Source organism: Myodes glareolus, chromosome 22, assembly GCF_982192425.1.
Source record: "Myodes glareolus chromosome 22, mMyoGla1.1, whole genome shotgun sequence".
Taxonomy (NCBI): Eukaryota; Metazoa; Chordata; class Mammalia; order Rodentia; family Cricetidae; genus Myodes; species Myodes glareolus.
Window position 1 is genome coordinate 23486954 of NC_142047.1, and position 14931 is coordinate 23501884.

At 41.9% G+C, this 14931-nt stretch overlaps 1 protein-coding gene across 1 annotated transcript in view; it reads left to right on the top strand.

Annotated features, from left to right (window-relative positions):
* The window catches only part of Nup93 (nucleoporin 93), a 98152-nt gene that overhangs the window by 66012 nt on the left and 17209 nt on the right, over window positions 1-14931 (top strand). Inside the window, exons 5-8 of the mRNA XM_048428673.3 lie at window positions 3888-4016; window positions 10431-10505; window positions 12792-12881; window positions 14104-14243. Of these exons, the coding sequence (XP_048284630.1) occupies window positions 3888-4016; window positions 10431-10505; window positions 12792-12881; window positions 14104-14243 (434 nt within the window). The remainder of the gene's footprint in view (window positions 1-3887; window positions 4017-10430; window positions 10506-12791; window positions 12882-14103; window positions 14244-14931) is intronic.

Consider the following 14931-nt stretch of genomic DNA (forward strand, 5'->3'; position numbering starts at 1 on the left):
GTGCAGCCAGCCAAAACATTTAGGTGACACGCCACAGCGCAAAATGTGTGCATATGTTTTTGTGAGAGAGGCATTCCAGTGTTGGGAGCCAGCCTGAGAGGACACCTCTGACTTGGCTGTACCCTAGAAGGTTGTTACTGAGCAAAAATCATTTTCAATAAAAAAAAGTGATTTAAAAAATCAGCAGCTTCCCAGCATTTTGGTGGCAGTTTCATATCTGAATAACTTGCCAATGTCCCACTGAAATACCAGGAAAACAGGCTATGAAACCACAAATGTGTCCTTGTTACTCCCATTTGGTGCATCTCAGCGAGCCAAAATGACACTCTCAGAGCACATGTGGTGTTTCTAAAAGCTGCAACAGCTCAGTAATAATCAGATATGAAGCCAAAGCTATTGTGCCCTTCCTTTTAGTAAAGTGGGTGAGGAACTCCCAGCCTTTTCTTAATTCAGTCATCCAGTTTGATCCCTGCCTTATTTTTGCTGCGTTCTACAGGTAATGCTTTGCACACATAACAATAATAGTGATTCAAATTTAATTTGAATAGTTTCCTCCACTGCTTTGTTTTTTGTTTTTTCCTGTGGTTGGTCTTGCCTTCCTTTTGATTTTCAGGTCTTCACATTCTCTTTCAACTTACCCCATACTCTTTCCTGTCTTCTACTTCCTATCCTGCCTCAGACCCTCGCTACCCTTTTCTCTAAGTTTTTCTTTGCTCTGTTGATTTCTCTTTAGTCACTGTTCTTCTTCTTCTTCTTCTTCTTCTTCTTCTTCTTCTTCTTCTTCTTCTTCTTCTTCGTTCTTGTTCTTGTTCTTGTTCTTCTTGTTCTTCTTGTTCTTGTTCTTGTTCTTGTTCTTGTTCTTGTTCTTGTTCTTGTTCTTGTTCTTGTTCTTGTTCTGTTAAGACTCTGCTATAAACCCAGTAGGCCACTGGTGGACTCGTGGGTGGCTATTCATCCCTGATTGGCGCACAGATTGGATCTTTCATTATCTCAGGTATAATTAAGATAAGCTGGGGTGGTGTTGTTAAGAGAATTTTAATGTGGGCCTTTGTTTTTATTTTATGTTCTTTATCACACCAAGGATGAATAGGCTGACAGTGTTTAGGCTGCTGGCTATTAATAAAGAAGTAGCCTGGCGTCCTTCTTCAGACATTTGAGCACTGAGTCCCCAGAGTGTCCAGTTTTCAAAGTTGTTTGGTATTTCTAGAAGTACCAGGATAGCCAAAGGGGTTGGAGTGGGTGTAGTTAATCCCCGCTGTTGTCACTTTAACCCTTACCTGATCCTGGAATTCTGACTCCACTGTCCCCATTCCCATTACTACGGTGAGGTATCATCTGTGTCCTTCAGCTGAGCTGCCTTTACGGCTTTGCTGTTGGTTGTTAGCCAGAGACCACTCTCCAAGAGAAACCTGCTGACGCTGCGTGTCCTGCGCCAGTGCCACAGCTTTGCCTCTGTCTTATTTGCTCTTGCAAACTCTTTATGCTACCTGCCCTGGTCCTCCTGCCGCTTGTGCCCTGTGCTTTGCTGTGCTGGGAGAGTCTGAAGAACTTGAAAAATAGTATGACTTCCTTGTGTGCACATTCTGGAGGGTCGCATCTAGTAATAGTTTCTTTTCCCATTTTGAGTCCACCTTTCTGATTCATCACGTTTCTCTAGTCAGGATGTCAACGGAAACTGCTCTTTCATTCACAGCCGCCCAGACCTGAATAATCACACAGAAACTATATTAATTACCATACTGTTTGGCCGATGACTCGGATATATTTCTAGATACTGGAACATATATACCGAAGGAAATCCCACATCAGTCAATGTACAGCCACTGTGTTTATGTTTACATGTATGTACAGGAGACAAAGGTTTTCCCTGTTTATGTTTCAACTCTGGCAAACTGACTGGTCTACTCCATACCTGACACTCATGTTGTCTGATTCTCAGTACAAAGAACAAAGCAGGGGAAGACTGTTTAAACTAATGTTTATTTCTCCCATGTCTTCAGAGTACACTGTAGAAAGGGTACAAAATGTGCTGCCCTTCTTCCTAGTCATTTTCTGTTTGCATTTGTATTGTATCCTTTGTTCTTTTAGCCTATATTTTAACAAATACTGTTCAAAACTCAGTATATTTGTAGAAAGAGTGTATTTTTCTAATAGTTCTCCACAGTTTATGTACATAACTATTATCATTATAAATTATCTACATTGCCCAAAATAAAACAGGCCTTACTAATATGCTCTCAGTGCTCCTTAATTAGATGCCAGTCTCACTGTAAGCGAGATGGCCTTTTGAAAAGTGGATTTTAGCTGAAGGAAATGTGCTCTACCAATTAAAGAGTTACAGGCTGAGAACAGCCTTACTTCAGTGTAGCATAAGCTGTTTAGTTCTTTCTTTCTTCCTTTGCATCCTGCTTTTCTCCCTCCTTCCACTCCCCCTTCCTGTGTCTCTGTCTCTCTCTCTGTCTCTCTCTCTGTCTCTGTCTCTCTCTCTCTGTCTCTCTCTCTCTCTCTCTCTCTCTCTCTCTCTCTCTCTCGCCTTTGTTCAGGTAGCTTCCTGTCTTGTCTCTGTCAGTGACAATAGTGTGGTCACCAGACTTTTGTGATGTTGAGTAGACTGTTAGGAAATCAATACCAGAAGGCTATTTTTTTTATTTTAGTACTTTCTTCTTATTTAAAAAAAAAAAATCAGTCTTTTAAAATACATAAACAGGTAAGGAGAATCTGGTTTTTTTTTTTTTTCCTGGTCTTTGTTAAATCTTAAGATACTAATGTGTTTCATCATCATTTTATGTCCTACCAAAGAAAAGGTACTACTGTAGTTTGTAATAGGTAGCTTAATTCCAAAATCTAGTAAAGGACAGAGAAATGCTCATCATTACTAATCATTAGGAAAACAAATCTAAATGAGCTACTCTTATTAAAAACAATAACAAATAATAAGGGTTGGTGATATTTATAGAAATAGTAACCCTGATTCACTATCAGTGGTGATGTATAGTATGTAGCCTCAGAAAAGTAAAAAGATTACTAATATAATGCCAGCAGTACTGCATCTGAGTCTGTCCCCCAAACTGAAGACTGGGACTTGAGGAGATATCTGTATGCCCATGTTCTTACCAGTGTTATGCACAAATGGAAAGAAATTTTGGCACATTCTTCAATCTGATGGACCTTAAGAACTGCTAAATAAACTAAATTATTCATAAAAATATACAGTATATGGTTCCACTTCTGTGTGATAACTACAGTGACCGCTCTCAGGGACAAAGCAGGCTGATGGTGGCCAGGGTCTGGGTAGAGAAAGGAATGGCCTGTTATTGGTAAGCAGCTCAGAGCTTCAGTTTTGCATTAGATTATAAGGATGGAAGGTGATGGCCATTGCACTGGTACTTTATGCCACTGAACTGTCCACTTAAAGAATGGTAAACCTTGAGTTGGAGATGGCTCAGTAGTTAAGAAGACTTGAGTTTGATTCCCAGCACCCACGTGGTGGCTCACAACCATTTGTAACTCAGCCCCAAGGATCCGATATCCCCGTCTGGTCTCCATGAGCACTGGATGTGCATGTGGTGTGCATAGGCAAAACAGCTATATACATAAAATAACAAAATAATTTTAAATGGTAAATGGTAATTTAAATGGTTTATTTTCTCACAATTTAATAAGAGTTTTAAAAAATGTCTCCAAATCAGTGATATATGAAGTATGTTATAAAGAGTTGTTAGCAAAATTTTTAAATGATAAATTTTAAAATAGATTTGTTTTTTCTGGATCTGCTTCTAGGAAAGTGGTTGGTGGGTGGGGGCCCTGTTCTGTAGTTCCACCTGGTTTTATAAGGAATCAGTCTGCGTTTCCTCACTGGGCCTGCACTCTCCGTCCCTCTCTGACAGACCTTTGGTATGGCTGAAGAGTATCATCGAGAGTCAATGCTGGTCGAGTGGGAACAAGTGAAACAAAGAATCCTGCACACGCTGCTGGCGTCAGGAGAGGACGCCCTTGACTTCACCCAAGAAAGTGAGGTAGGTTGAACCAGATAAACATTAGTTAAAATATGAAGTCCCAGGGTTTGTCTTAACACTGTTGATTAGTAGTTGTACTAAGTTGTGATTTTTCTTCTCTTTTAAAAATTTAATTTAAAAAATAAAATAAAAACACTGTAGAAATGTGGTTCCAAAATTAAAACAGCCTATCTGCAGATACCCCTGTTCAGCCTCCCTAAGTCGTCACTGTTACGTCTTCCATACATATTTCTAGCCTTGCTTTATACAAATGTACGTGTCTGGCGTATATTTTAATTTTGTGTGCTTTTCACAAAATTAGCTGTGTGTTCTCTTCTGCATCCTTCTTTGTCTCGCTGCATGTTGGAGATCTTTCCTGCAAGGAACTTCAGGTGGGTGCATCAAGGTCTAACAGACCTGTCTGCCTTTGTGCCTGCCATGTGTTCACCATTGAGGAGGGGTGGAGCAACCCTGGACCTGAGATCCGGAGTCATAGAGTCCAGTGAGGCCTTGTACAAGCTGTTTAAACCCTCAGACAGACCTTCAGGGTCTAGTGAAGTAGCATTGTTGGTGCAGATTCGTGATGACTGGAGAGTCTGACTCATACTGACTGTTTCTTCCTTACAACTTGTTTTTCTTTTTTAAGCCCTGGCTAGCCTGGAACTCAGGTATCTGCCTGCCTTTGCCTTCTGCGTGCTGGGATTAAAGGCATGTGCTGTGTTGTCTTTTCTAAACCAATTTCAGAGTTGGGAATGTAGCTCAATTAGTATAACATGCACAAAACTGTCCAGTCCACAGTACTAAGGAGGAGAAAGATTAGAAGTTCAAGGTTGAGGTCAACCTAGAATACACGAGATCCTATCTCTCTCCTTTTTAAATATCTAAAACTAATTTCAGGTAATTTAGAAGTAGATATTTCCAATTTTAATGTTTTAAGAGTAATGTTTTACCAGTGCTTTGTGTTCAGCCTTTTTCCTAGAACTTGTTTGATAAGTACTTTTGACAAGACTTTACTATGTAGCACAAGCTGTCCTCCCAAGTACTGGATTAACAGGTATATGCCCCACATTCAGTGCAGGTACCTACGCTCCTGCTGTAGAGAGACGAGGTCAGACTCAGAGCTGTAACATGATGGCAAAACCCAGAACTGTTGCCTTCTGTGTCTTGACTATACTGAAGCGTGGGTCAAGGATTGGGTGGATTGACAGTCTGTGAGACTGGCAAGGTGACTTCTGATGCTTTGTCTGTACATGCTCTTGATTTAAGGACCAGTTTTTCTAGTCAGTTAGTCCCTAAATAAATAGCTGCTAATGTCTGGTTATTTTGGGAAACCGCTCCTCAAGGACCCTGTCCTATATTTCTTAGACACAGAGACTTCAGGTGGAAACGTCTTTGCGGAGAAAAAACCTAACACTCTAGACCCTTGGCTAATCTAGTGCTTCCCTTCGCTTCTTTCTGAGTCTGAGCAAATAATTAGAACAACTCCTGGTTTTATAAACTTTATTTTTAAAAAATGGTGTTAATAGGTTGTGCTCTGTATAGGGATTTGAAAGTAATTATAAATTGCAAATGAAATGTTCTTTCTTGATTGCTCTTCTCTCAAAAATAGACCAGTGTGTTCAGTAGGCCCTTGTTCCATGACCCCAGGCCCCTGGAGAGTTGCCCACGCTTGTGCTGCTCTCTGTTGGGAGTTTTGGTGGGGTAGAGATGCTGCAGTGGAGGGCGTCAGGTGTTACACACAGGTCTACTCCATTTATCCAGAGAATTGCCATTTTCTGGAAACTCCCGGGAGGTTTTTGTTTCTTTGTTTTGATTTGAGATAGGATTAGGGTTTTTAAAATATAGCCCTGACTAGTCTGGTATTCACTGTGTTGCCTGACCTCATTCATGGTGATTCTTCTGTCTCATTCTCCATAGTGTTAGAATTACAGACCTGAGCTTATATATGAATCTTTACCTTTTGTTATTTTTAACTTTTTTCTTAAAGTGAAAGGTTTATGCAGTAAAGGATAAAAGTCTTAAGTATGTGATTCAGTGGATTATTAAAAATGAAGTACCGAAACAACACCAGCTCCTCAGCAGTAGCTTCCAACCTCTGCCCCACTCCTAAAGGTCTGTCTCTGTGACCTTTGTATAACCTGAGCCATGAAATGTGCTTATCTGTAGCTTCTTTTGCATAGCTGTCTACTCATAAATGATATTTGTAGTGGTAAGCCTTTCATTTTATGGCTGAACTGTATCAGCAATTTTGTTTGCCCATTCTGATGTTGATGGATGGTGCTGATGATATTTGGATAGTTTCCAGTTTTTGGCTTTTATAAACAATACTATTATGAGCATTTCTTTATCTTTTGATAAGAATATATGATGGAGGAGGGTTATCTGTCTATTGTGTTATTTTCATTGGTCAATAAAGAGACTGCCTTGGCCCTTTGATAGGACAGACAATAAGGTAGGCGGAGTAAACAGAACAGAATGCTGGGAAGAGGGCTATGAGGCAGATGCCATTGAGCCAGCCACCAGGTCAGGCATGCTGAATCTTTCCCGGTAAGACACCACCTTGTGGTGCTACACAGATTATTAGAAATGGGTTAATCAAGATGTGAGAGTTAGCCAATAACTAACTCCCTAGAGATAATGGGGCAGGCAGTGTTTAAAAGAATACAATTTGTGTGTTGTTATTTCCGGGGCTAAGCTAGCCGTGCGGGAGCCGGGTGGGACGAAAAGCAGGCCTGCCCGCAGCTCCTTACTACAAATATATATTTGTATCTCTTTTGGGTACTCCTAAAAGGAAGTTGCTAGGTCAGAGTACATGTGTATGTCCTGCTTTGGTGCTAGAGTTGGGGCTTACTGGAAGAGCACTTTGACTTGTACCAGCTCCTGGATTCAATCTCTGACACACACACACACACACCTTCCCCGGAAAAAGAAAAGTTCAGCATTTTTATTGTTGTTTTTATTTGTTTTGTTTTGTTTGTTGAGATAAGGTCTTACTCTGTAGTCTAGTCTGGCCCAAAACTCACTGTGTAGCCCCTGCTGGCCTCAAACCCCATGGTGATCCTGTCTTAGTCTCTGGGCAGGGGCTGGGATTAGGACATGAACCACCATATTTTGTGAAAGTTCAGCTTTAATAAATACTGCCCCTGAATGTCAACAGTATATCCTCCAATAGCAGTGTGTGAAAATTCTATTTGTCTCATATCTGTGTCACACGTGGTTTTATCTTTCAGAATTTGGTCATTCTTGTGGTGTGTAGAGCCCTGTGTTTTCACAGGCTCTTTCCATGTAATTTTCTTCAAAATGGTGGAAAGGTACATTATCTCCACTTCATTCTTCCTGTAGAGGAGCACATATAGTTTGAAGGACAGAGGACAGGCTTCAGAATTAAGGTTAAGCCTGGTTTTCTATCTGAAATACCGTTTTTTCTGTTGTAAGGACTGAGAGCGGGTACAAAGCTGCAGCCCAGTGCCTGGCATGGGGTGCATGCTCCAGGTCTCTGCAGTGATGTGGTTCTGTCAGCATTTGGTAAACTGCACATTATTAAGGTCAGTTGAAGTATGACTTGGTGACCATAGCATTCTTTTCTGGGCACCTTATTGTCAAAAATTGTGGAATTCAAAGAGTCATTAGAGAGGACGCCTCGGATCATGTTGAGTTGACCTTATATTTGAAGGAAAATGTTCAGATTTGGATAATTTAATATAAAGCTGAGCCCGAGGCTTTCGGAGGAAATATTTTTTAAGGCAGAAATGAACTGAAATATGGTAGTCCCTGGAATGTTTGTTGTCCCCTGGAGCCTTTCAATAACAGAAGAGCAAAAACATAATGTTAATATCTATGCCTGGCAAGTTTTAATAAAGGAAGTGACACTTTAATAGCATGAAGTTATTTGGAAAATTGGTGTCCTCAGGATGTCATTGAAGAAAGAGATACAACTTTTTAAAGGAAGGCAGGAATTGACGGGTTATTAACTTTTCAAGTATTGCCTGAGTAAAATAATGTGCTTTAATGAGAGTCTCTTGAGTCTGTTCGCCCTGATATGCATCCTGTGTCACAGTTCTTACATCTGCTCACTGTGAGGAAGGACTCCGGTGTCTTGAGGCTCACATGACAAGTGGAGTTGCCAGTGTGGGAATTCCTAGATGTATTTTAGCCAATATGAGCCAGTTAGCCAGCTCAGTGGGTAAAAGCAGTTGCCAGGCAAGCCTGCTGGCCTGAATTTGGTCCCCAGAGCCCATGTAAAGGTGGAAGAGGAGAGTCAAGCTATCTATGCATGCATATTCCCTCCCTCTCTGTCTCTGAGACACTTTTTAAAAAGCAGTATTTAAAGGTGGATTTAACTTAGGTGGGTTGAATGTGTTGGCCTTGGTCAGTGGGCAGATCCCTGGATGAGGTGTCTGGATAGTGACTTGGCAAGCAGCGGGCTCCCACTGAAGCTTCATTACAGATGACGCGGCTGCTGCTTTTCACTTGGTATGTAAAACTCAGCGGATATTGAACAGCCACTAATTTAATAAGAGACTTAATACCTTATTTCAAATGTTAATCATATAGCTTTCCTATATTTTAACACCTCTGAAATTACAATACCTTATTTAGTGTAGTTTGACAGCATTTTTTTTTTCTTTCCAACATATAGTAGCATGTATGACATGTCTTAAATGAGTGACGGACAGTTTGAATTTGACAGCCTCACACTCAGTTGGGTATTGTGCTGCCTGGCAGATTCCTAAGGGACGGGGCCTAGTTCGTATGTCGGGATTTGAGTAGGATTCCAAGCACAGAAAGTGCTCCTCTACTCTTTGCAGAAATTGTTCGAATCTCTCTGTTCACCACGTCCTTCATTTTACTGCAGTGATGTACCACAAAGAGCTCCTCTCATGGTGGCTGTTCTTACCCACCCTGCACACACGGAACTTCTGTCAGTCTGTGTACTTTTCTTAGGAATATTCTATGTGTATGCCATATAATTTTCTTGTCAACTGTAAACTGTGTATTTGAGGTTCTACAATTTGGTTTTGCCTTATGTTTACTCACTTTAGAGTTGTTTTGTGTTGTTGCATGTAGGCCTATGTTGGTTTTTTTGGTGGCTGTAATAACATGCTTTCATAGGAATGGCTCAAGTGTTCTGCTCAAGTTTCTGTTTGCTTATTGTTTGGTTTTTCGAGACAGGGTTTCTCTGTGTAGCTTTACAGCCTGTTCTGGAACTCGCTCTGTAGACCATGCTGGACTCCAACTCACAGAGATCTGAGTGCTGGGATAAAGACGTGAGCCACCACCGCCAGCTCTCCTTGTTTTATACATAGAGTTCTACACAGCTAAGTTGCATTTAGAGCTCTGCTGTGCTGGTCCTGGCTTTTGTTTGTGTTGTTGTTGTTGTTGTTGTTTCCTAACAGTAGTGGCTTTTATTACCAAATATTGTAAATTGATTGGTGTGATTTCTCTTTGTGTTCATGAAGGTAAAACCATCTATATCTCCTTATGTGGTATCATTGGATTTTTTCACCCTAGGCTTGTTTTATGTAAGTGCCGTCACAGTATTTCCTTCTCTCCCTGTCTGGAGTGACCCTTCCTTAAGAAAGGGTTTTACACACCTTGGGGTACACTTTGCACAGTCAATGGTGCTAAGAGTTTGCAGCTCCCTTCTGCTATATTCTTTTCTGTCCCAGAATGTCTCTTTTCTGAATGCTCTCTGCTCTGAGAAGCCCATTCCCAGTCTTGTGTATGATGCCTGCTATCTCCCTACATACCTCCAGACTCCTGGGGAGCCACACTCTTCTCTGACCGTGTTAGTCTGGCTGCCTTGCTTTTCTGATATCTGGTGTTCCCTGCCCCTGTTATCCACTCCTGTACTGTGTCCTGTCCTGTCATACCCAGTGTGGCTTAGTATATGGACTACATTTTCCCAGTGCAAAGAGACCTGATTGGACGTAGGAGGTAGAGGGAGAATTCTCCCATCCATTATGTCAGCATCTGTGTTCTTACACAGCCCTGCCTGTGGAATTCCAGTTGAATATTTGCCAGCCACTTCTGTTCAGGAATCACAGTGCACACACCCTGTTGATGGATAATTGACTTTATATGTGGTAAAACAGTGGCTTGGCCAAGGGCAACTGAAGGAGAAGTGCTTTTGAAAACAAGAGCATTAGGCAAAAGTCATTTAAATGGAAATTCAGAGGTGGCAATCAACTACTCTTTAAATGGATAATTTTTAAAATTAGGGTTTTAGTACTGGAAACTATTTCCTGAGGCTATTAAAAGATAGCTGAGCCCGTGTCCTTGTAGCAGAGCCTTGCTGCTGTTCTCCTTTCTTTTCCCTCATTCCCCACACTAGGTTCCCCCACTTAACAGTATACAGACAAGGGTGAGTTTATGGATTTTATGCCTTGGGTGAGCACTGTTCTTAACCAATCCTGGGTGTTTCTTTCTCTATAGCCGAGTTACATCAGTGATGTGGGTCCTCCTGGTCGAAGCTCTCTGGACAGCATTGAGATGGCCTATGCCCGGCAGGTGAGTATGGTTTTTAGGAAGAGATGATCCTGGAGATGAAATGCTATGATCCTCAGGAGAGTCGGAGGGAATAGTGACTTCACATGAAAGTCAACCCTGAAAGCAAGTGGGCTTCTCGCTCACAGGATTAGTTAATATTTTACCATGAATGCCCCTGTTCTCCATTTGGTTAAATAGGGTAATCAAGTGACTCAGATAATGCAGTGAAATTGAAATCTACCCTCTCTACTGACCAGGTGTTTCTTTTTACTCTGTTGGCAATAGCTTCCTTGAGTAACTATAATGCATGGCAAATGGAATTCTGTATTAACTGAATTACTTAGCTGGCTAATGAATGGTATGTTAGATTCTTTTACCCTTGCTGAGTGGGATTTTCAAAATGCTTTCTGCCCTGATAAGCACAGTGTGCTGATCTTGTTAGCACTGCAGTGGAGATAAGGATGTTTCTAGTGTGTTGGGGACCATGCTCCTGGTTGCTGATCATGAACCTGCATCAGTAAGCACGGATCAAGATGGTTCATGTGCAACTGTGTGCTGGACTTACCTGCGGTTGACTCTTGGAATAAAACAATACGAGTCAAACCTGTATTTCAAAGTAATTGTCACTTTCCTCTGCAAAGTTACAAGATGCTTAACTTAGCTGTGACCTTGAGAGGACACACTGATACATTCCCTATTCCCCTCCTGCCACCCTGGAATTGGGTTTGGGTAAGAAACAGATGTCAGCTACACAAACGGAGGAAAGAACTATTAGATCCAATAGAGGACTCCCTCTTCAGTTACCAGTTAATTAATTAATGGAATTCTACATTAACCGAATCATGTATCACTAGAAATCTTAGTTAACACTTTGTCGAGAGAAATATCCTAACTATTTCTTTTGTGTAGATTTGTTTTAAGTAGGAGTAAAAGCAGAGAATGTACTCCACAGGTTGGGAGCGGAGTTCTTCATACAGAGCTGCTTCAGATTCCAGGCAGCTGCAGCCTACCTCCATCCTCCAGAGATGGCTTCACCTGCCTTTCAGCTCCGCCTTTCTCCGCTAGACTTCTTCCTTCTCCGCTTTTTAGATCACACTCCCTCTTCTACCTACATTCATTCCACACCCTTATCCTTTAAGTTTCCATTGGCTGGTTCTGTCCGTTGCTATAACCACCATCATCTCAGACCCAACAGAATTACAAATGAATGAAGAAACAATGTAGCTTCTTCATCTGAAAGGCTAAACTCTGTAGAATTTGACTCCTGCAGCATTTAGGATCCAGTGCTAGCTGTCTGTTTACCAGGTTCTCCCCGCAGAAAGTGAATGTTTATGTGCTGTGTCAAATATAGCCTTGGCTCTAGGACATTCTTATTGAGTGACTAAGTCTACTTATGGTTAAGAACCTGTTAAATCTTTGTAACAACCCTGGAAGCTATATGACGTCAGCATCTTCCATTTAAAATAGAAGAAGCAAAGGTTCCGTGGGTCCATGAATTGTCATTAGCTCAGTCCTCAGTAGAACAAGGACTTCAAAATGTAAAAGAAAATCTTACACACAGGAGTAGAACTTAGTTTGTAACCATCATTTTAATATTTTTAGATCAAATCTGAAGTAAAATGTATTCTCTTATACCTTAATAAACATTGCATAAAATCATAGTTGTGGGGTTTTTTTTTTGGTTTGGTTGGTTGTATTTATTTGTTTTGAGAGAGATTTTACCTGAAGAGCAGAGATTATTTATTACTACATCTATTTATCTATTTGTTGGTTTGTTATGGGGGCAGTGGTCAGGACAACAAGTAGCAATCAGTGCTCCTTCCACCATGTAGGTAATCTCAGAGATTTAATTCAGCTTGTCCGGCCTAGCAGCAAACACTCCTGGGCCTAGAGATGCTTTCTAGAAGTAGGTATTCCAATGTGTAGCAGACACTGTTCTAACAAACCTACTCGAATCCATGAACTCTGGCCCCACGACCATTCAGTTCTCTGACCTGAATTTTAGCAGACTTTGACATGGATCTTAGCCAGACCATGGTTTCTCAGTCCCATCTTCATTTTTGGTCCTAACCTTTCTTCTTGGACTACCTTGGTCCCTGCTTTGACGGGTGTTTGTAAGACTGGGCTAGTGAGTAGCTTTAATGTGCCAGCCACAGCTGGAGAGCTGGCCTTGCTAATGATTAGGTACTTTGGGCAAGAGAAGGTGAGCAAAAGCCTCTATTGGACACTTGCCGGCTTCACAACGACTTCAGACCATAAAAGGAAGTGAAATAGATCATGCCGCTTACTTTGTTCCCTTTATTTCAGATTTATATCTACAATGAGAAGATTGTGAGTGGACACCTTCAACCCAACCTGGTGGACCTGTGCTCATCTGTCGCAGAGCTGGACGACAAGGTAGTGCCCAGCACCAACCTGGGTAGAAACACAAGTTCACTGTTCATCTGGGGTCAGCACCTTACTGACGAAAGAATGTTTTATGAAATAACATTCATTTTTCCAGTGTTTTATATATTTGGAATGATCATTTTTATGGTGGCTTTTTAAAAATACATCTTCAAAAGGCCGAACTGGGGTTAGCTAGTGGTGAGCGGTCTTGAGCTCTGTTTAGGTTCTCCTCAGGTCTCAGCAGAGGACATCGTTTATGTGGCCTCCTTGAACTTAACTCATCCTTTCCTTCTGGAATCCCTTCTCCCAATTTTTATTATGTCCACACTCTTAATTCCTGTCCTGCTTTCTTCTTTAGGAAGGGGCAGCAGTGATGGGTGGGACAGAGTCAGAAGGTGTGAGCAGAGGCTAAAGGAAGCGAAGGTTGCCACCGCAGCAGAAGCAGCTTACACTGATTTGTTTTTCAAAAAATGTGGGTTTTTTTCCAGAAGTAAAATATAAGGCAGTTGTAAGTAATTTTAAAGACAAAAGTGAGAATTCACTCCTCCCATCTGCCTGGTGTTTACAGCTCTCCTTTTTGAGGGCACCATAAGAACCAACTTCTCTCCACTGTTGCATTTCTCTGGTTCTGTCTTTAGAGTGCTGGAAACACATTTTGAAGGAGAATTTCACAGCCTGGGGAGAGGAGGCCCACTGGGTAGGGTGACACAAAGAAAAGCCTCTTTCCTGGAGGCTCTTCTGATGGGGGGAACAGGAGGGAAAATGGAGGCTGTGGCATTTATTCATAAGCCCAGATCGCCTCTGGGAGGACAAAACATTTATTATTTAGGTTAAACTCTTATTTTAAGCCTTAAAAACTTAAATAACCTTGTAAGAACTTGTGTTTAAACTCCTGGTGCTGGTTGATTAGACATGCACTCCGACACTCTTAAGGGATGACCTGCTGAGATTCAGCTCTTGTTACACTCACGTTCCTGCAGTGATGGAGCTGGTTCTGTCAGGCCTGGCATGGTAATTGATTTGAAGGCCAACTCCAAGCAAGGAAGGGGTGCTCATCAGTGGTCATAGCTCAGGTGGTTGGCAAGGCAGAGGCCCATCTGCACTGAGTTCCAGCCAGGATGGTCTCGGACAGAAAGCCTCAGTCCCTCCTCATTTTGCCTGCCATTGCAGTTATAGCACATAACTTCTCCATCCTTACAGCTTTGTCACATGCAATCTCATTTACATGCAGAGCATTTCTGACATGTGGGCCATGGTCAAACAAATGACAGATGTGGTATTGACACCAGCAACTGATGCCCTGAAGAGCCGAAGCAGTGTAGAAGTGCGCATGGAGTTTGTCAGGCAGGCCTTGGGGTACCTTGAGCAGAGGTAAGGCAGCTGTAAGTCAGTCAGTGTCTCTCTCTCTCTCTCTCTCTCTCTCTCTCTCTGTGTGTGTGTGTGTGTGTGTGTGTGTGTGTGTGTGCGCGCGCGCGCGCGCGTTTCTGTGGTAGTAGGGTTGGCTTTCACTTTCCCTAAAGTCACCTGTTTCTCAGGTCTTACGTAGTTCTGGGACTGGTGCTATACCTGGAGTCCTGTAGACTGACTGGAGCTGAGTTAGTTCTGTTGTCAGAACACTTACCTACCAGGACTGTTTCTGCAGCTGATAAAATCGTACATGGGAATGGTGGTAAAGGGGAGCACTGTCGACATCTCTTTTATTTCTCTGCTTGTTATCATTTAATGTTGCTTAGATAATAATGACTTGGGTCGTAGTCTGTTTTCCTAATATGGTTCATCATTTGCTCCCCAGGTTCCTTCATTTCCTTACAGCATTTCAACTCACCCTTGCAATTTGAAACCTCAAGATGACCTGCTCTAACTTTACCCTCCTGGCTCTACCCAGTTAATCATTGAGTCAGGGCTCTGCATAGGTGCTTTGTATCTGGGCTTGGTTGCTGAAGGGTTTGTAGTTGTATCCTCAAACCTTATGTCTGCTTCATTATTAGGACGTGTGCCGTTAGTCCCTCTTTGTGGAACTCTGTGGAATCCCAGCAGTAATGGTCAGCACTGTGCAGCA